At 39.9% G+C, this 20,973-nt stretch overlaps 2 protein-coding genes and 1 non-coding gene across 12 annotated transcripts; 1 reads left to right on the top strand and 2 right to left on the bottom strand.

Annotated features, from left to right (window-relative positions):
- The first annotated feature begins 36 nt into the window (after window positions 1–36).
- CINP (cyclin dependent kinase 2 interacting protein) lies at window positions 37–5,095 on the top strand. Its single transcript, XM_062627977.1, has 5 exons — window positions 37–97; window positions 634–802; window positions 1,423–1,546; window positions 3,176–3,305; window positions 4,773–5,095. The coding sequence occupies exons 1-5, from the start codon at window positions 76–78 to the stop codon at window positions 4,973–4,975; spliced, it is 648 nt and encodes a 215-aa protein (XP_062483961.1). The 5' UTR covers window positions 37–75; the 3' UTR covers window positions 4,976–5,095.
- Window positions 2,511–20,133, bottom strand: ZNF839 (zinc finger protein 839). 10 transcript variants are annotated; one of them, XR_009966506.1, is made up of 11 exons: window positions 19,399–20,130; window positions 17,534–18,466; window positions 15,294–15,548; window positions 14,458–14,550; window positions 13,952–14,104; window positions 12,262–12,402; window positions 11,090–11,228; window positions 8,526–9,464; window positions 7,619–7,700; window positions 6,836–7,022; window positions 2,511–2,833 (listed from the first exon to the last, which is right to left on the bottom strand). XR_009966506.1 is itself a non-coding variant. In XM_062627912.1 (10 exons), exons 1-9 carry the CDS (start codon window positions 20,029–20,031, stop codon window positions 7,639–7,641), a joined length of 3,348 nt encoding a protein of 1,115 aa, XP_062483896.1. In that variant the 5' UTR covers window positions 20,032–20,130; the 3' UTR covers window positions 7,183–7,200; window positions 7,619–7,638. The 10 variants fall into 10 exon arrangements, 8 of the variants coding, with proteins under 8 accessions (XP_062483903.1, XP_062483896.1, XP_062483895.1 ...); XR_009966507.1 differs by lacking the exon at window positions 2,511–2,833 and adding an exon at window positions 3,199–3,303; XM_062627912.1 differs by lacking the exons at window positions 2,511–2,833; window positions 6,836–7,022 and adding an exon at window positions 7,183–7,200.
- A 488-nt stretch (window positions 20,134–20,621) lies between these two features.
- Window positions 20,622–20,695, bottom strand: TRNAI-AAU (transfer RNA isoleucine (anticodon AAU)). Its single transcript has one exon. It is a non-coding gene; the product is annotated as a tRNA-Ile (tRNA).
- Between the last annotated feature and the right edge of the window lie 278 nt (window positions 20,696–20,973).

Genomic DNA, 20,973 nt, shown 5'->3' with positions numbered 1-20,973 from the left:
CCTAGCACTTCTCTTTTTCCCTCGGGAGAAGCGAGCGACACCCGTGTCTTGTCGTGGTGCGTGGGCTTCATCTTTATGCCACTTTGTAAGCGTCTCTGTGAATAAAAGCTAAAACCAGCAAGTGTGCGGGTGGAGCGGTGGTGTTACTGCTGAGCTTCGAGCTGGGCTTGCGGTGCCTTCGTGCTTCTTGGGCAGGAATTGAGGCGTGACGATGGGGCGAGGCAGAAGGGGATGCTCGCAGGCCTCCCCCAGGGTGGTGCTCCTGTGTAAATGGGGTACTGTCTAGCAGTTCCCATTGCTGCCATACACTGTGGTTATCATCTGGCTGTTATACGTAGACAGAAGACTGCTACACTGGCTGGTTACTGCAAAGCCACTGCTGTCCATGTTACAATAATCGCATCGCAGAACATGCCTGCATTTTTTCAGTAGCATTATTTTCTTGTAAGTAGTAATTAAGCTTATAGATGAGGAATTAGATTTCACGACTGAAGGCAGCTCATGTAAGTTCCCTTTTGCTTTAATCAATATTCAGCCATAAAGCAAGGAAATCACTTAAACAGTTGCCAGAGAGCATGCTGATTTGTTTCTGTATGCTCTGAATGGCTTGAATTTCTTTATTTTCTCATGCAGCAAAAAGTTCTGGTGATGGTACTCCAAGAAGACCTGTTTTGCCTGTTAGTGCAAGAAAAATTAAAGATAATGCAGCAGACTGGCATAATTTAATGATGAAATGGGAGAGACTGAATGACAATGGATTTACTACAGCAAACAAAATAGTCAACATGAAGATTAGTGAACAGTAAGTATGCTAATACATACAAGTAAAGAGCATAAGGGTTGCCTTTATTGAGAAATGAATCACTAGAAAGTTTTAATCGCTATAAAGTTCTTTTTGGAGGTGGGAAAAAGTATATGTCAGAGGGGATAAGCTAGCTCTTAGATCAAACTCAGCAGCGGGACCTTTTAGTTACAGAAACCATTTACATCCAAATAATAAAAGTCTCAAGAGGATTAAAATAACTTCATAAAGTAATGATATTTGCAAGAAATTAACTATGTTTCGCATTAACTAGTTAAGCATAACAGACATTTAAAGTATTTTTATAATGTACAAAATGAGAATCTAACCCTATAGATACCAGCCCATGTGAGTTCCCTTTTGCATATTTACACTGAGGCCAGTATTAATAAATTTCATTGAAGTAAAAAATTTGGCAGATTTTAAGAAAGAATTGGTGGTTTATATGGATAGAAAAGTTAACAGTGATGATTTAAAAAAAAAAAAAAATAAAAACACCACCCAAAAATACGTAGCTTGCAAGAGAGATTCTGTAGGACCAGACCACATGGATTTTCAATCTCACAGCTTGGGTAAACCCACGTTGAAGTTGTTTACTCTGCCTTATGTTTCTACTTTAGATTTCAAGACAAAATGGAGATAGCATGTGATAACAATGCCACAGGATCTGAAAAGCCAGCTCCAGAATATAATGAAGAACTGGACAATTGCTGTGAAGAATTACTTGAGACGTTAAAGCATATGGTAGTGCTGATTTTTCAGTCTTAGTCAATATGAATCAGTTCCAAGTGTGCTCAAGTGTGACATAAGGAAATGTCCTCAAGTATTTGTGGTAAATAGAAAATCAGGATATTTCTTCATAGTTCTTTGGCTTCAGACCTAGATGATTATCAGTCTAGTGTGCACCATTTATTTGCTTGCTTGGTAAATTTGAAAGTTTTTTACATCTGTCTTCTGCTTATAACTCTCTTCCTCCTGTTATGAAGTGATCCTCTGAGAACAAGTTGTGTAAAAAAAATCCATTCTGAAGCTACACCCATTTTGTGTTTTCTCATCTTGAATTTTCCTTCTGTTTAGAACTAAACAAACAACAAAGCATAAAGCAGTGCTTTACCTGCCAGCAGGTAAAGCTGCCCTGCAGCTATCTTTGATCAGACATAATGCAGTTATATTTTTAGTCTGCCTACCTGAGCTTTCTGTGCAGAATTCCTTCTCTGGAGAGTAGACAAAGATAATTATTATTTAACCTTTTTTTCTGGATACTGCTAGAAATTAATGTCACCTGCCAGTTTGACAGGAAACAAAAAGATTTTTTTTTTTTCTAACCTGATACTGTAATTTAAAATTCTTATTAAAAATTACTTGTACACCCTTCTGCTGAAGTGGAGGCCCATGAAGAATATGATAGGTCTATTTTTTTATATAGACTGGATATCAATTTGGTATTTAGAATAAGCAGGAAAGCAGCTAGATTTTCCTCCAGTTTTGTTCTGTAGGAAAAAAGTAACAGTAATCTGGGTGAGGGGGTTTTGTTGTTCTTTTTTTTTTGAGGTAGTTTTGTATCTTACCAGATGTGTATATGGAGCTTTTTATTACTCCTGAGTAAAAGGAGTGTAAGCAGGCAGTGTTAGATTGGATACTAAACATAGCTACTGCAGACATTTTATTTTTCATTCCTTATGAGTTTGTACCAGCTTACAAGTTTATAAAAGTATCTGTATTTTAGCTTCTTGATTTAAAGATGTTTCCTGCAAGCTCCATTTTGTTGTAAAAAATAGTCCCCATCAGTAATGCACAAAGTCATATGAACATGAATGAAGTGGATGGAATGACCTGTTTTATGAAGCAAGCTGTTAAATCAGCTTAGATATATTGTCAGTAGCAGCTTAAGCTGCTTTACTCACCTGCTGCTGACTTTTTGAAATCAAATTTAAGTCATCTTGACATGGTAAAGTAAGAAAGCATGTATTCATAGGGCTTGTGCCATGCTTGTTCATAGGCAGTCTGATGTTTTACCCCAATGTTAAATTGCTGTAGGAAAAACCCAGAGAGAAGTGAAAAATGAGAGGATTTTAATAAATTTCCACATGGGGGGAAACAAAAGAATGTTGCAAAATCAGAATCACTAAGTCATATCTACAGTGTTCAGAATTTTTGGGTATCTCATATTAAATTTTTATATAAATTCCAGCTTTGATTCCTGTCTGAAGTTAAAAAAAAAAAAAAAAGTGAGTTAGAATTGTTAAGACTAAATACTCTTCAGAAATCATGTTTTTTTTAAAAAATAGAATCAAGGAATTGACTAGGTTGGTTTAAGATTATAGTATTTTGATGTTCCTGAGATATTCATTAACATTACATGTTCATTTTCAGACAAAAATACAACTGAAAATGGAAAAGCTTACTTCAACTGCTAAAGGAATCTGTGACTTGGAAGCATTCCACCATAGAGCTGGGAATTGCACAGTACCCTTCTTTCATACATGGCCCACACCATACTTCTGTAAGTAAAATACTGATTAGCTTAGCTAACTGCATTGTGTCATTGATGTCATGTAATTGAGGACTGAAAAATAAAATCTTTTATCTGGATGTCTTGCCTTAGAGAGAAAGTGTATCTGTCTCCTTTAGAACTGACTAATCAATAAACACATGAATGCAACACTGGCTTAGGGTTACTGCTGGTGACTGCTTGTATGAATTGCCAAGCATTGTCTGACATGTAACAATTATAGCATAAAATCTAAGCTGATCAGGATCTTACAGTGTCCAAGCTGCAACAGCCACAACTTTTGTAGAGAGAGACATATTTGCAACTTCATCGTTTTAAGTATTAGGCTTAACTTGTTTGACTTGTTACTTGACACTGAAATTAAATCCTTGAGTGCAAAGAATTTATACGTCAGCTAATTCTTAGGCAGCCAAAGAATAATACCTTTGATCTCAGTGTCAGTCAAGGCAAGTGAAGAAATGTTCATTTACTGTCTACTGTTAATACCAATGCTTTTAGAATTCACTTGATGGCAGAAGGTATCACCTCCCAGCTGGTATTACTGCAGCTTTAAAACTGAATTCCAGAGAAGCCTGATTGCATACAAACCAACTGCCTTCTTTGTGAAATGAAAGTCATAGTTTTGTGAAGCACTGCTTCTTACTTCACTACCACAAGTTTTACTTTCTGACAGTTTAAAAGGGTAAGAATAACAAGTGCTGTCAAAACACTCATTGTGTCTGAATCATTTAGTGATGCTCTTTACTCCATGAAAGACTAAATCCTCCTAAAAACAGTAACAGTTCAGGCTAAGTTAGAAACATTAAGATCAGTCTCTCTTGAAAAATAATTTGTGTACATATTTTTTTAGAAAGTCAAACAAAGGTTATTACATAGGTATATTTTAACCACTCTACCAGTATTATTAATGTAACTAGTAACGACATTAGTTTTTTATGTTAAACATGTCAGTTTTATCTCTTGTTTTGGTTTACTGTTATTTTTCACTATTGGTATCACTTATTGGTGATCATACATTGCTAAAGTTCCTGACAGCATGTGAGGGCATCCTTTAGATTAGCTAAAATCAAAAGTGACTCTGAAATGCTAAAGTTGTATTTCAGGATAGCATTCTCAATTTTGTAAACCAAATTTCAGTTATTTGAAAGAATAGCTGTAGTTGATAATGTTGCAGTGGATCCTGAGGATCAATACCACTGCTTATTCTGGAATTAAGAAGGGATTCATGTCAAAATCACAAGTGTATAAAATATATCCGAAATCAGAGTGAATTGTTTAGCATTGTGTATTCTAGTATACAAACATTACTGATGCTGTAAAAACCAAGATGTCTAGATATGGGGTATAGTTGACGCAAGGTAGTGGTTTTTAATGATTATTATATTACAAGTATTATGTAACTTCTAGACAATTTCTGAAATGTTCTGGTCAATGTGGGTTTTTTTTCAATCCATTCAGATGAGGTTTCTCTGAAGCTCTCTGAAATGTACAGGAAGGAGCTACAACTCAAGCAAACAATTGTACAAGAAATTGCTCATTCTGCTGACCAGGATCTGATGATGGTCTATTTATCATCATGGTTATACCAGCCTTACATTGAAAATAGCAGCAAACTACTACTTGAAGCCATGCTGCTAGAAACAGGACATAGACAGTGCTAGAATTCCAAATGCTATATGGCTTCTTGTAATGATGCTTACATGAAGCTGAAATGGCAAACTGCAAAGCTTAGCAAGTAAACTGAATTTTTGTAAAACTTATTAAAAATATTCCTATTTGTATTTATTATTTTGTCTCAGTTGATACTCCTTTCTCTGCATGGGACAGTCTGGGTTTGGTCACTTTATCCATTTTAAGTGCAATAGCAAAGCTACAGGTAGGAGGCTAAGTCTTCTATAATCAGAAAGAGGTAGTCACTACGTGCTGATCTGGGGGGAATTCAGTGCACAGACACCTACAGAAAAGAACGTTAACTATTTTCCAAGTCTTGATAGTCTAAAATATTTACATTGTCCCTTTCACCACAGAAATTCAGCACTTCATCTTTTGTGGGTTTTATTTGCATGACTGAACAGGGTGTGTGCTTTTGTACTTGCCTTATAAATGGAGAAAGGAAAAGCACAGAAGGCAGATCCAAAAGGGATCCACATGGTGGATGTGAATGGTATGTGGTTTAGAAATGCTGTCACAGACGCTAGTGTTAAGTTCTATTTGATTATAGAGTGGTTGGTTACACCAGTCCTGAAGAGTGATCCATGCCTGAAGGAGCACACTAGGAAGGTTTAGTACAACTCACTATTTGACAGTCATATTATGAAAAGATCTTGTCTCTTAATTCATTGTAGAGATGTTATATGAAAGCATTTGTTGAATAAAATCAAAATCTGATTCAGGCATGGCCTTATCCTATGTTGTTTGCTTACTGTCATGAGGCTCAATGAGTTTTTCCTTGGATTATTGTTTCTGATGTCAAGTGGTTTTGGTTTAAAGTGTGCCCTGCTGGTTTTTGGTTAGCAGTTTATGTGACAAGAATCAGCAGCTCAAACTCCTGCTTTTCCTTTTCATGCTGCTTTCTTGGAAAAGGGAGTAGAATGTATTCAGAAGAAACAGTTCATACAAAAGCTAAATGCTGAAGTGGAATTCATTCCTCATAGTTGCTTTTGCTTCTAAAGACGTAATAATCACTGTGGTGTACCATTATGTCAGACCTGGGTAGCACGGAGAAGCTGCTACACTTGCCCAGCCTTTAATAACTGTTAGCTGCTATTGCAGATTATCACTTTTCAGAAAAGGGCATTACAATGTGGAAACTGCAGCTGTATCACAAACTTTTAGTTAAATTCTTAATGTGCAGCGAATTTAGGCCTTCTGCTTACTTCATTATGATTAATAATAATTTATTCCTCCCACTGTCTGTGTGACCGACTCATATATAAACTGTTGATTTCCATCTCCTATTTCACACAATTACGTAGTGTTTCTAAGTGCTGTTGACTCATTGATGTGCCCTGACAGATGTCTACCCTCAGTTCTCCTTTGACCTAAGTGACACAAAATGCATGCTGCTATGAAGTGTCTGTAACAGCTGTGGTTTGACACTAGAAAAATCTGATTAAAACAGTGGGAGATTCTGGATTAGATTTCTGATAGGACAGGTAGGGCCACTTACTTGAATAGTTCCAAACTAAAACCCCATAAGCTCAGTAAGAGAAATGTGTGAGTTTCCTGCAGTAACAGAAAAGACAGACATGAATTAGGAAACTTTCTCAAGATGTTACTCTGTTCAACAACGAGGTTGTTTCTGACAGCTTGATAGTGTTGTATTCTTCTCACAAATACCTATTGTCTAAAAAGAATCAGTTATGAATAGCTTTGTTGGACTTTATTATTTTTCAGTGCAAGCATTCCACCTAGTTTAACAGCCACCTGAATTTATCCGAGAAGGACCAAACCCTTGTCACTATGGAAACACCTTCATAGTGGAAAAGTATTTTCCAGGGAGAAAAGGTTGGTTAACTTACAGGATTGTTCTTTTAAGATGTGACTAGGTGTATTGTATTTCTCAGCATGTGCAAAGCAATAGGAAAGGCAGAATTGAAGCAAATTTTCATTTTCTGCACAGGTAGGAATTGCATTGTTCTCTCTTCATGAAGTCATCTTCATGTTCACAGAGTCCTTTGGTCATTGACTGCTGTTGGACACAGATTACTGCAAAATTATTGCAAAAGATATTTTGCCATTATAGCTTTAAGCAGTTGCTTATAATATTTTAAGTCCTCAGGTGTAGTTATCAGTCAGTACAAAAGAATGTAATAAAGAACTGCTCACTGTGATCAGACTTCAAAAGACCTTGCTTTATCTTGTGTCCTCTGACCATTGTCATCGCCTAAAAAAAGAGGCGGGGGGGGGAACCAAAACAAAACCTACACCATGAAACGAACTGCCAGGCAGGAGCTCAGTAATATGTCATGACATGTGTCACATCCACACATCAAAAGGCAGTGTTTTGGCTAATCAAATTCATCTTCTACTTAGGCAATCAAGAAAAACAAAACAACAAACCCTAAACCAAACTATGTTAAAAGACACTGGTCATTTAAGGCTGTTTGTTTTCACCTGCTAAGCTTCTTCAAAGTAAGGACAGTGCCTTGGACCAGAAGCTGCCAGGAATTCTCCACAAGAAAATATTATCATCCAAGCAACATACTGAAAGTGTGACAGTAATACAAGACAGACAGAAGTACGTAACTAGTTTGGTAAGTTTTCTGTCTGCACAGAGAAACAGGGATGATGGTCAAGGATACCTTTTTATTATGATTAAGTATTACAAGGCAGTGTGAAGTTCATAGGAAGGTCCAAGCTTAGAACTGATAAAGGATGCATCATCTGAAATTAAAAAAAAGTGTGATATAAGTCTTAACAAAAATAGACCATCATGGACTAAAGAGAAAAAAAGAATTTGATATCTCAGTAAGGCAGATCAGATCACTACTTTGCACGTTCCTGTTTCTGTCTAAGCAGTTTTTAAAGGTGTGGTTGAACATTACACAAACATACTTACATACATTTCCAACAGTTTTTGTTGGAGGTTATTTTTACCTCTAACTCAGTGCATGCTTATTTAAGTAAGGATCAACTAGGCTGTCGCACTTTTCGCAGTTTATATTTAAAACTGCCTATTTTTCAGGCAGATTTATGCTATTCAGGTGTAAAAGGTAGCTTGGATATTTATTAGCATCGAGAAAGTGCAATAACAGTGTTCTGAAAATTCAGTGGCACAGAAAATGCCATGGTTTTAATATAGTTTTTATTTTACCCATACATAGTTTGCCAGTACACCACACATCACAGCTGGACAGCAGTACAACTTCTTGCATTTTTAGATTACTAGAGCGAAAAGGAATTATATAACAAAAGGGAACAGTGCTACAGTTTTAGGGTTGACACATACCCACTTTCCATCCACCCCCAACATATAAAACACATAGAATGCTGTTAAATCTAAAATTTTTGGTTGCAGTGCTGCTAGATTCATATAAACATAAGCTATAAAAAGTACAGGGCATAGAAACAGTTTACAAATAAGTTAAATTTAATTATTTCAGTATTCACATTAGAAAAATACACATTTGATACGAGTCAGAATTTTCCAGAAGAAAGCATATAGTTCTCCAATTTATGGCTCCAATTCACTTTGCAAGAGCGAAATACCTGCACTTTGGCCATCTGCTTCCATTTCCAGTAGGGTTTCCACAGTTTCCAAAGGCATCCCCTCAGGCGTGGGGATGTGCATTGTAATACCATTGGAATCAGTTACAATAACAACGTCTTCTGCCTGAGACAGAACAGCAGTATCTGGGCGAGACATAAGCCCATCTGAAGTCTCAGTAAAAATCTGTTCATGTCCCTGAGACAAAAAATCACAGCTCTCATCAGTAATCTCAAAGGCTACAGTTTCATCCACAGTAACTCTGTTCTCTAGCTCATGTTGTTCCTCTGTCCCACTTGCATTTTTAAGAGAGTTTTCATGGTTCACATGAGCAGACACAGAGGCTTCCTGAGCAGGGCTCTGGTTCAACTCAGTCTGAGCACTGTGTGTGTGCTTTACTGGCACAATGTTTGTTGATAACGCTTTTTCAAGTCCCTGCATCTCATCAGTAATATTTTCATTATAGAGTTGTTCAGAATGTTCTTTAATTGCAAAATTACAATTTTCTTCTTGCAGTTTCTGGTATTTTTGATGGTGTCCATTTTCTTCACTTGTTGCTATGTTACGGCTCTCACTGCCCATTGCACCCTCCGACACAGAGCTACAAAGCTGAGGAGCTGAGAGCCCACCAGCTGTATCCTCACTCACAAAGTGCGCTTGGACTAATCCAGGCGAGCCATCTGCTTCAGCTGGTAATACAACTTCATGTAGCAGAGACTCATCATCTGCCAGATCTGATCCCTGTATCGCCACACATTCAGAATACTCTGCCCTTGTTTCCACAGACTGGGAGAAGGTAGCTGAATTTCCAGCATCGATTCTAACTCCTGAATCAGCAAGTGAATTATGCTGCTCTGCTGTCAGTAATGTGCTTCCGGTTGTGCAGCAAGTCATGTGCCCATCTTCTGAAAGCGGGATTTCTCCATTTAATGGATTAAAACCTGAAAAGGTAAAATAAATACAATTTTGTTGAGCAATCTAATATTGCATGTTCAAAAAAATATTTTTCAGCAGTAATTTTGGAGGAGAAGCTAGACTGCCTCCCTGCTTTCCTCCCCCCAGTTAGCAAACCTGAAGCACCTTACAAGACTTTCACAGCAATTCCCAATGAGAAAGCTTGTAGAAAAATTTATGGATAGTGAAATATTACTGGGTATTTTCATAGCAAGGGACCTCACATCAGAAACAGCATTTTTCAATTAATCCTGAAAACAACCCGGGCTGAAAGTCAAAATCTGGCACACAGCTTAAAGACATTTATGACATTAAAAGATAAAGAATATTACCATTAATAAACTGACAGAAACATTTAAACTTAATAAATTCTGTGTTGATAATCAAGCTCATCCTGGACTCAGACTGTATCATCCAGTAACTATGTATCTAATTAGGTATGCTAGCAGCTCCAGGAGCACTTTCATCCTGTGACAGAAAAGGTTAAAAGCACTACAAAATTAGTGTGTTTTACCAGTTATTTGACCTGGACCAAGACTCAGGTGACAAACAGTTGAACAATAACTAGCTAGCTGCAGTAATAGGAGCTGTCAGATTTTATAATCGACAATCAAAAGGAACCAGTAGGTTGTTTGGGGGCTTTTTTTGTTGTTATGAAAGATACCACTGCACAACAAAGGAGGCCTCACACTGCAGAAGGGATCTTTTTTAACTTGTACTGCAGACTTGCAAAAACCCTACTAAATAAACAGAAAAATAAACAGAAAGACATACACACAACCCCTGACAGAAAGATGTGCAGACAGCAAAGCAAAACATCACACCAGAGAAAGGTCTTTACAAAGCAAAAGGATGGTACTGATAGACATATCTTACTAGAGGTGGGCAAGGGCTGAAATCTTTCACAACAGTGATCATAATGCCTCTGAATTACTGCAACGCTTCTGCGTCTAAGACCAGTGGAGTTTTAGCAGATTAGGTGGGGACCCTTCTCGCTTTCCTTTCTAATCCACCATTACCTTGCCAACCTGAGGGGCAGGGCAAATGAAGACAGCAAAGGGATAAAAAGAAAGGCAACCATCCAAAGACTGGTGCAGAATCCTGCCTAAATTCCAATCTTAAGGCCTCACATCCTCCCTGGGATACAGGACAGCCTGCATCAGCTCTTCCCCTCCCCAGTTTTCACGAAGCTCTGATGATTCTGCTCCTGCAGCCTGCTGGGGCAGAGGAAGGACACACATGCTGCTTCCTCTTCTACTCTCTTGCTCCTGGCACAAAGGTCATGCACCTTCCCTTCTATAAGGGATAAGGTGAATAGGAAGCATTCAGGAAGCACACAGTAGAGGACAGTACTATGCTCATAATGCTGCAGCAATATTAATAACCAGATTATCATGCATTCAGAATTGAGCTACTGCTGTGTTCTGCATCATCCATTACTTCCTCCCACCCTGCCATGATGCCTTTCCAGTTAAACAGCTGCTTTTGAAGTACCAGGGAAGCAAGTTAATAAATTAAAAATTGAGACAAAACCCACAGTAGCTTAAAGAATAAAGAGATTTGTTCAGCTCCTCCATGAACAGAACAAAATTGTAAAATCTGAAGAGGTTACCATCTTTTTCAGACAGAGTACATAAATTCTCACTCTTTTCTTTCACTTCATCTTGACTGGCATTATCATTATTCACATTCTCCATTACATCTTCTAACTTGGTCCTTTTGGCTGATGGCAACAGTTCCTCCCCTGAGCTCTGTCAATACAAGAGATAATTAACTGGCTGCCACCACAACAGCTGACAATACTGGAAAAGACAACAAACTAACTGTGGGCACTTCATGGCAGTGAACTTATACCCTCCTTTAAAACAGGATTTACACTAAAGGTCTTCCTAAAAGGTAAGGCTTTTAAACACAGCCATCACACTCTGCCAAAATGCCATCAATTACTTTTGATATTTACTTGAAAATCTGCCCTTGCATCAACATTAAAGCATCTCTCTAAGACTCAGTTGTTAACTGTATGGCATGAAACCTCCAACTTCAAATCAAGGGGCATACACAGTCTGCCCAGTATTGTTTGGTAATGAAGAAAACATGATTAGCTCTTAAATTTAACCACAGGCAGCAAATGAAAAAAGCACTATTGTTATTTATCCACGACCAGAAACAACACTGGATTAAATAAAAAGTAGAACTGTTAAGGGGATGGACCAAAGAGATGTGATTTTCAAGAGGAAACTGAGCTCCCTGCTACAGCTGTAAACAGATAAATCTGGTCAGCTGCCTTGTCAGAAAGAAAGGAACTGTTTTTATGCCTCTCTGCCTACCACCAGTTACCACAGCGACCACTTCTCCAGCATCTGAGCCTGCTGCAGGTTCGCCTGTTTACTCCAGCACAAATTATTACAATCTGGGGATCCTTCTCACTGTGCAGCTCCCATTTACCAGCATCTCAAATATTCCTTCTTTCCTATATCATGACATTACCTGTAAGAGATTCTGTCCTGAATGCTACCAAGTGTCTTCCCAAAGTACACCTTTAGTGTCTCACTAACTAAAGTGTTCATGGTATATGAACTACCTACATACTCTATATATACTCTCTATATAGCTAGTTCATATGTTATGCTATGATACCACAGTATGGAGTATTTCCAAACATCATGAAAAGCCTTAACACGAGTCAGATAATTATTCCTTACAAAATCATACTAGTATTATCTGTTTTAACAAGTGTTAATTTGTCTTAGTTTCATTTTTAATTTTCACAAAGGTGTTCCATACCTCAGCTAACCGTTTTTGTCCCAGTATCTCCAGAGGCACTTGCTCACTAACAGTTTTAATTATAGTTTGTGAAGAAGAGTCTGCACCTTGTGTCTTTCCTTGTCCAGCAAGTATTTCTGTAATTCCTAGGGATTCAGCAACCTTTACAGAAAAAAAAAGTAGAAGTTAGCTTCTCCAATCTCAATACATAAATGCTGAAGTAAGGATTCATTTTCTTAAAACTCAGGCCTAGCCTGACAATCTGTTGTCACAGCTCAATAAAGTATTTAGACTCCCATGTTTTCAATCAGTCTCCACATTAATAGAACATGACCTTCATTTGAAGGCGAATATTCAGAGGCAAACTCAAAAGAATTACGTGTACAATGGTTATATATAGAATCCAGAGACAGTTACCAAGAGCAGGTTTAATAAAGAACAATGTTGAGGCTCTACATAATTTGCCCTTACAACATTCAGTCTTTCTGTTTAAGAGTATCTCTAAGTAGTTAAGGATTTCTTTTTCCCATCCCCACATTGTAATCCTGTGCTTCATCCTTATGTAGGTGTGCTACTACCCAGACTCTTAAGGCTGGGTTGTTTAATTTGGTTTTGGTTTTGTTTTGTTGGGTGTGGTTTGTTTTTTTTTTTAAAAGCGTAATTCTGTATTAAGAGTGCACATTAAGACCGAAGCAAGAAAGAGGTTCCATTTTCAGACACCACTATCAACAGCATCCCTGTACTTGGTGCAATTTCATTTCACCAGATGGAAATGTCAGTGTTACAGAATAGCCAAATGGGTACTCAGTAATTCTAGAAATTTTTTTAGTACATACAGTAAATGTCACAATTTATTCTGAAACATACGTATTAACCCCTGCTAACAGTCCACACAAGACTTCTTTTTTTTTTTTAAGCCAGGATTGTAAGAACCAAATTCTTATCTCCACCACCCCTACCCTAACTTTTCCAGTATGCTCCCCTCTCGTGGTAGTTGCAAGTTCAGTGCTAACATACCTTAATGAGCACATCATTTAGAAATTTTGTTGAAGATATTGCACAAAATAGTATTTTCGCTACTGGAAACTGAGAAGGGAAAGCCAAAAATATGTTAAGTACAAAGAGCTGTTTTATTCTAAGCAAAGGGAACATAAGATTGAGAAGAATCCATGAGGAAAAAACAGATCCACATTAAAAAAGAACAACAATACAAAAAACAACCAGAAAACCAAACCTACACTTTCTAGATACAGCTGCATAAGCAATGAACTGAAGAATCACCGAAATAATAGTTTGCAGTTTTATTAATGTATTCACTACCTTTCACATGTTACTACAGCTGTGAACTGCATATATGCATTCAGTTTGTCCTCATTTTGCAATGGAGCTATTTCCCTTTAAATCAAGGCCACTCATTTTAAATATATACCCTTCCCTCCTAGTTAAACATTAAGATGCACTTTTATTAGCAGTTATTGCTTGCAGTAACATGCAGCTTCATACTACCCCAGATACACAAGACAGGTATCAGTGCTGCTGGATCTTTTTTATCTACTGTCTAGTTGTATCTACTGCCATAAATTAGAACTACAGTTTTATTATGGATTTCTTTTTCTCTTCAGTTAGTTGTTGGATTTTTTACAATAATAAAAAAATAAAATAAAAATAAAAAAAAAAAAAAATCACAGCTCCAAACAGAGTGCTTTATTACCTTAGCATCTCTTATTTCAACAGGCTGCTGACAACTCAGCAAATTTGAATTACTGAGGTGACGATAAGCCATTTTCTTTACCATATTATGCAAGTCTTCAAATTCCTTATACACATCTGGGAAGTAGGCTTTGCCTGGATACCCTTTTTCAACCTAGAAATAACAGGGGAAAAAAGGGTTTGTTTCCCCTCCCCCCATATTTTAAAACCAGGGAAATTAAAGTATGCCAGTTTGTTTCGTCCAGTGTTTTAAAATAGCAACATTCAAGTGAAAAGATTGTGGAGTATTGAAAAAGCCACTGAACCAGTCAGCAAAAAGTGAGGCTTTCAATCAAGAGACAAGAGCTTCACCTGTATAGACTGAAGTGATGTGTGGAACAATGCTAACTAAGGAAATTCAGATACATCTCTAAATGAATCTTTTTAATGTATACTAAAGAAAGTCTCCCTAAAATAATTTAAACAGTTTTGCATAAAAAGAAAAAAAAACAAAACAACACACCTCACCTTCATCAACAGAAATTCAAATACTGTAACAACTTTTGTGAGACGTGGGAGAGCCAGCTCCATTAAGTCTTCATTATCGCATTGTTGTATTAACTGTCAAAAGCCAGAGTTTATTAGAGCAGAGCAGCCTACAGGGGTTATTCATCCCACATTCAGAACATCAAATATCACTACTCTTTTTTTTAAGGATACACTATGTGTTTAAGCAGCTTAGAGAACAGATGCAAACGTAACACCAACAGAGATAAATCGGAAAACTTCAAAACAGTTTCTGCCCTTATACAGACAAAACTCATTCCCACAGATGCTGCCAATTCATAGAAAGAAGAGCAACATCAGTACATTTAGTAGCCATAAAGGATCTTCCACAACACACAGGAAACAAGCAAAAAATATGTTAACTGCATGGATTTTAACCCCCATTCCATCCTCCCCCAAGAGCTTCTTTGTGTGTATTTGGGGTTTTTTTCTTTTCTTTTTTTTTTTTTTTTGATGTTTCCCAACTTCAGTTGGGTTTATTTCCTTTTATTGTGTTTGAGGAGATACGTAGTAATAGATAGTAACGTCATTTCTCCAGAAAAATGATAGCGAGAAGGTATCTACATGTCAAAAGTCCCTTTCCAGACTGAGTTCCCATATCCCCTTTGCCCAGTGTTCTGCTAGGTGTATTTTTTCCTTAAAAGACAATTTAATGTTTCCTTAGGCTTTCATCTTGTCAGTACACAAGGATGAAAAAAAAATAATTAAAACCAGCTTTTTTAAAAATGATTCCTTGAAAATAATAAAAAAAAAAGAGGGGAAGGTATTCGTGAAGTAATTGCAGAAGAGAACCATACCTCTTTTAACCTAGCTTTTCTTTTTCTGTATACATTGCGTTCTGCTGACACGCTACTGAGTGATTTTGAAGGGGATTGACCAGGTCTGCTCAGCCTTCCAGAACACCTGGACCTTCCACCCTTCTGTAGTCGACCATGTTTCCTTGATCGTCTGGGTCTTCCAGGTCCTTCTGGTGTTACAGGTTCCTGGTGTCCTGGACTGCTTTCTTTTTGTTGTTCTGCCAACAAGGGTCTGCTTTCTGGAGACTTACAGGTCTTTTTAGAAGAAAAAGTATTTATTTGCACCTTTAAATACTGTTTTGAGGAAGACAATTTTATAATTAAGTTCTTCATCTATGTAAACAATAAGCCGTGTATTAAAAAAGGTGGATACAAGCAAAACTTCAAAGAAAGTTGTAGAATAAATTAAACTAATAAGTAAGATAGTTACTTTTTCAACACACGCATGCTATTATTTGCAAAGGTAGCATTTCTGATTTTTGATACAGAGATTAAGAGAATGCAATTGGTTTATGCCAGTTAAATACATTTAGTATTTTGTAAAGTAAAGTATGTCCTTTTCAAAAACGAGGTTGTAGAAATAAATCTTAATTAGCAGTAAAACATACCCCCCAAAAAATCTGGGTTTCACTGTAACTAGGTCAACGCATGAAGACTTAATGTGAAAGAAACCGTGAACAGCAATGAAGAGTAACAAACTTGGTAAGTAAAAAATCAAAATGTATTTTGGTTTCCATGTTTTAAATTCCTTACTCTTCCCTACAAACACTGCTAAGAAGCAGCTCCTGTTATAAGACCACATGGCAAACTCTTAGCACATTTTCTATTTTTAAGTTGCCATTGTGATTTCAGAGCAATTTTTTTTTACTGATCAAAGCAAAAATTTCTCACTGAACACATCTTGTATTCCTTTTCATGTCAGAATTTCCAAGAATGTCCCAGTATTTTTTCTAAGAGAGGGGTTTAGAATACTACTGAAGTACATCAGGCTTCTTTTCATAACCAGTACATTTTCATCCCCACGTTCAGTAGCTCCCTACTACCTAGTAGTTAGGAAGGCTCTAAAAAGGGCCAATTTATGTCAGTTCTATCCAAGGATTAAATTATTAAATTAGTTCTAAATATAACAGAAGATTAGATTGAGCGTGGGAATCTTTACTGTCTTCCTGTCTGTATCAATGTACCTGCTTCAATAATCCTGCTAGTCTTTCTTACCTAGCCCAAAACCAGAACAAATCAATGTCTTAAAAGTGCAAATTTGCAGAATCCATATTTGGTAGTTAAAAGTAGCAGGTCCAATAGCAATCTAGCAGTCAGTAGTAGTATTATGTATGAGGTTGACTGAAATTTTTTCAAAATTCCTATCATCCTGAGTAAAATAAAGTGCTGCACAGGGAAGCAACAACTATGAAGTAACACAGAGAGCGGACTTCAGTATTCTGCCATTCCCCTTTTCCAAAGATCATAGAAGAGCATAGAGGATGGGGGAGGTTTGCTTGCTGCACTGGCATCTTAAGATGTAGATTTTCACATTCTGAGAACAACTTCACATTTATAAACAAAAGTAACAAATGTCACACTGCCAAATGAGTATTTTTTTTCCCCTAAACTGCAGCTGTATTAGATCCTGCTGCAAGATGTTAGTGTCATTTTAATATTGAAAGACAAATTTTACTATGAAACGACCAGTTTAAAACATCATAGGGAAAAAAACCTGTAGCTAAAGTAGCTTCCAACCCAGACACTGATGTTTCACCAGAGTTTGATTTGCAGGGGTAGCTAAGCCACACTTTCAAACCCTGCTCTAGGAAAAACTGCAGTCCACTGCTAGATTCCAAATTAGGGATTTTTTCAGTAATGACACTTTCAGTAACCAAAACTGATAGAGGGGATGATGTCCTGCTGTCATGCTAAAGGTTGGAACTGAACAACACAATATTTTACACAAATGCAGAGAAGAATGCTATTTATGCAGAAAAGGTTTTCTCAAGCTGAAAACTTACGTCAGAAAACCATTAGCAAATGAACACTCAGTAAGCATTTTGTTTTCTGTGCCTGTGCAAGAATACTGTTCCTGCAATACAGCAAGAAATAATAATTTGATTTTTAAAGCACTTCAATAGGAAATGTGTTTAATTTGTTGCGTTGGTGGGCATTTCTGAGCAGTACAAGACTATGCAACTACAAAACTGCCATCCTACTTTCCACAGAACTGACAGCTTTTCTAAGGAACACATTACCTGTTCTCCAGCTTTTGAATCAACAGCTCCTTCCAGACTGGTAGTTAGTGCATTTTCCTTATTTAAAGTGGCAGCAACTGAATCCAAATGTGCTGGACTCATCATTTCCTCTCTTATTCCACAGTCATTATCCACCAATATACTTCCATTAGGCTTATTTAAAGGTATTTTTTGAGGTGAAGACTCCAACTGTCTATGGCCTGGGTTAAGTTTATAATGTCTTGTTAATCCTCCTTTTCCTAGATAGGATTTTTCACAAGTCTGACATTGAAACGTTTTGGGGTTCAGATCGTAATTTGAAGAATGGAATAATGTATCTTTTCCCTTCACCTTTCCTTCTTCATCATCTTCTACACTCAGCTCAGAGTAGTCATCAGAATCAGACCGATGACCATAAGCCAAATCCTCCATTTTAATGAATTTGTAATCTTTAGCTTTGTATTTGGGGGGGCGTGAAATCCGTCCAGAACGTGTTTTCACTTTCAAGGATTTTTTTAACTTGTCATCTTTTTGGTTTTTTTCAAGACATGGTACCAGAGTGTTTGCTGAACTGCCTGACACCAGGTTAACATTTGGAGATCTTGCAGCTGATCCTGTGGCACATGTAGCTTTCTGTCCATTTAGCATCTTAGATGTGGGAATCTTTTTGAGAGACGCTGATCCACGTGATGGTAAAGGTTTCTGCATAAGCAGCTGAACTGGAGACTTGGAAGAGCTATGCAGGAATAGCTGCTGCTGCTGCTTAGTTCCTGTAACAGGCTGTAACCTAATTATCTGGGGATTAATAATACCAAGTCCTGGCATGTTAGAATTCCTACTAACTGATTGACTCAGCCTTACAGTTTTGGGCTGGATTGGTGCCAATGATGGCACTGGCCTTTCAGTTTCCTTCATCTGTCCTGATTGAACTTGGACACGAATGGCTTCCAGCTGCTTTTGTGCAAAAAAAGGAAGAGTTGAGATTACACAAATACAGCATTTATAAATAAAGACAATACTATCAAGGTGATTGATACACACCTTACATGTCCTTAAAGCAAAGGGCACGAAGAAAGCAATGCGCATCATTAGTTTCCCATTTTAATTCATCAAAGCACGGATTCCCTTCAAGATACAGGCTTTTCTGCACATTTACTGTTGTGGCTGCTGTTCAACTAAAGCATGTGAAGCTTGCTCTTAGGCCATGTCACAGCCTTGTTTCCTGCTGACAAGCTTGTTCTGGAACAGCACAATCAGCATCATAACCCAGGCAGATTCATAACCTTCAGCAAACCAAACACGGGAGAACAACAGTATGCTACATGACACACAGTCATGTATGACACAGGCCCAGTACCAGGTCCAGAACATACTGGAAGTGCTCAGTTCAAAAAAAACCTTTGTAATGATGATTAAGGAGGAGTATGTGTTACTGATCATCTCCCTCAGTCTCTCCTCCTCATTCAAATTCTTGCCTCAGCTTGAATCAATTGCTTGACAACCCCTGCACCCCAAAAAGTGGACTGAAAGCCCAGGTACTGTCATCTTCCGTTAGAGGAGGATGCATTCTCCACCTGTGCATCACCACTTAACCACTATGAAACAGCTCTTCTAACTTGTTTTAGCTGCACGTGTATTCAGATCGAAACACTTACCACAGCAGCAAGTATTTACATTCAAACGCGGATTTTTCTAAACCACATTGAAAGTTGTGTCTTCCAGCTGTGAGACTCCAGTCTGCACCCGAGGGCAGGTGTGACCGAGGAGAACGGAAAATACCCTCATAATTAAAACCGCATTAACCTCCCCCCCGACGCCTGCCCTCGGCAGTGGATTTCATCACCTCCCGGGAGCCGCAGGCTCCCTCCCTTCCCAGCCCCGGTTACCTTCTGCGGGAGGAGCCGGGTGGCGGCCACGGAACTGCCCTGCTGCTTGGCGACCTGCTGGGCAACGCTCCGCAGCTGCTGGGCGGCGTTGTGCATGATGCTGGCCGGCGGCGGCCCCAGGCAGGGCTCCGGCGGGGCGGCTGGCGGCAGCTTCTTCTCCTGGGCCTTGCTCACCTGCTCGATGACCCGCTGGACCTCCGCGGGGGCCAGCGGCGTGGCGGCGTGCCGAGGAGGCGGCGGTTCCGCCGTGCCCGGCGACGGGCTGTCGGCGGCAGCCAGCAGCTGCTCCAGCAGCAGCCGCACCTCCACGGCGCTCAGCCGCTCACCTTCCACCACGCTCCCGTCCTCCTGCACGTACAGAACTGTGCCCGCTGCCGCCGATCCGGCTTCCACGGCTGCCAAGCTCTGCGCCAGCTCCCCCGCTGTCGCCAGCAGCTCTGGGCCCTCCGCAGAGGGCGGGGGGTTGGCGGGCCCTACCGCGCCCCTGCCATCCTCCTCCTCCGCCGCCGCCACGCTGAGGGGAGCCCCGCAGGCAGTGGACGCTCCCCCGGGAGGCTTGTCCTCAGCGGGAGGAGGAGGTGGCGGAGCCTCGGTGTCCTCCTCCTCAGGTGCCGCCATCTTGGCAGGCGTCATCCGGCGGGAAGCGCATCAATACCCCGGGAGGTCTCGGCGACGCGAGGCAAAGCGCGGGGCATCGGTGGCACGCAGGCCAATGGCGCTCCCGGCACAGACAGCCTCGCCCCTGGGGCGGGGTCGCCCGACACCAACGGCGGCCTCTCGGGAGCAAAAACCCCCCTAGGTGCGGCGGGCGGGGCGAGGGTGGTGGTGGGACCCTGGGGAGGTACGAATCAGCTGGTGGCGCGGGCCGGTTTTCCTCGTAAGACGATGTCTTCACCCCGAGACTCGCTCTTTCCGGGCGGGGCTTAAGACCAACACAGGTAGCAAGTGAGCCATGAGTCACTTGGAACCCGCACGGAGGAGAACGCGCCTGATGGGTGACCCGAGCGCGTTATCCTACGTGCAGGAGAAACATACTCCCGCTTATGCCGTTGCCGGCCCGGGCTCCGACAGCCCTCGATGGAGCGCGGCCCATGCTGTGTGGGGGTCTGTCCGTACCCACTCAGTGCACTGCGGCCGCGCCCTGGTGCAGGGGCAAAGCCGCGCCTCCTAGCTGCCCGCTAAGAGTAGTATATAGTGAGAGCGAAAAAAGTTCCCTGGGTCGTTGGCCCGTACGGGGATCGAACCCGCGACCTTGGCGTTATTAGCACCACGCTCTAACCAACTGAGCTAACCGGCCCGCCGACAGCCAGGGTTTTTTTTTTGCTGCTGGCAAGTAAGAGGACCCCGGGGGCACAGTCCCCATCCTGCCTGCGTCGGGAGTGGTGACGAGAGGAACACGTTTGGCGCGAGAGCGCCGGAGCCGAGCCCACGCGTGGGAGCACACCTCGGACTGACCCTCTACAGAGCCGCAGCGCCACACAAGACGTGTCCAGGGTGTTCGCTGCCACTCCAAGTCAATAGGCTAACGCTTCCTGGATTTTCTAGGTTACGATTCGAGTTTAATATTTTTTTTTT

This window comes from Pezoporus occidentalis, unplaced genomic scaffold (assembly GCF_034315485.1).
Source record: "Pezoporus occidentalis ecotype Australia unplaced genomic scaffold, CSIRO_AGI_Poc_V1 ctg31, whole genome shotgun sequence".
Classification (NCBI taxonomy): domain Eukaryota; kingdom Metazoa; phylum Chordata; class Aves; order Psittaciformes; family Psittacidae; genus Pezoporus; species Pezoporus occidentalis.
The sequence above is the reverse complement of the archived record's forward strand: the minus strand, read 5'-3'. Positions and strand labels throughout refer to the sequence as shown.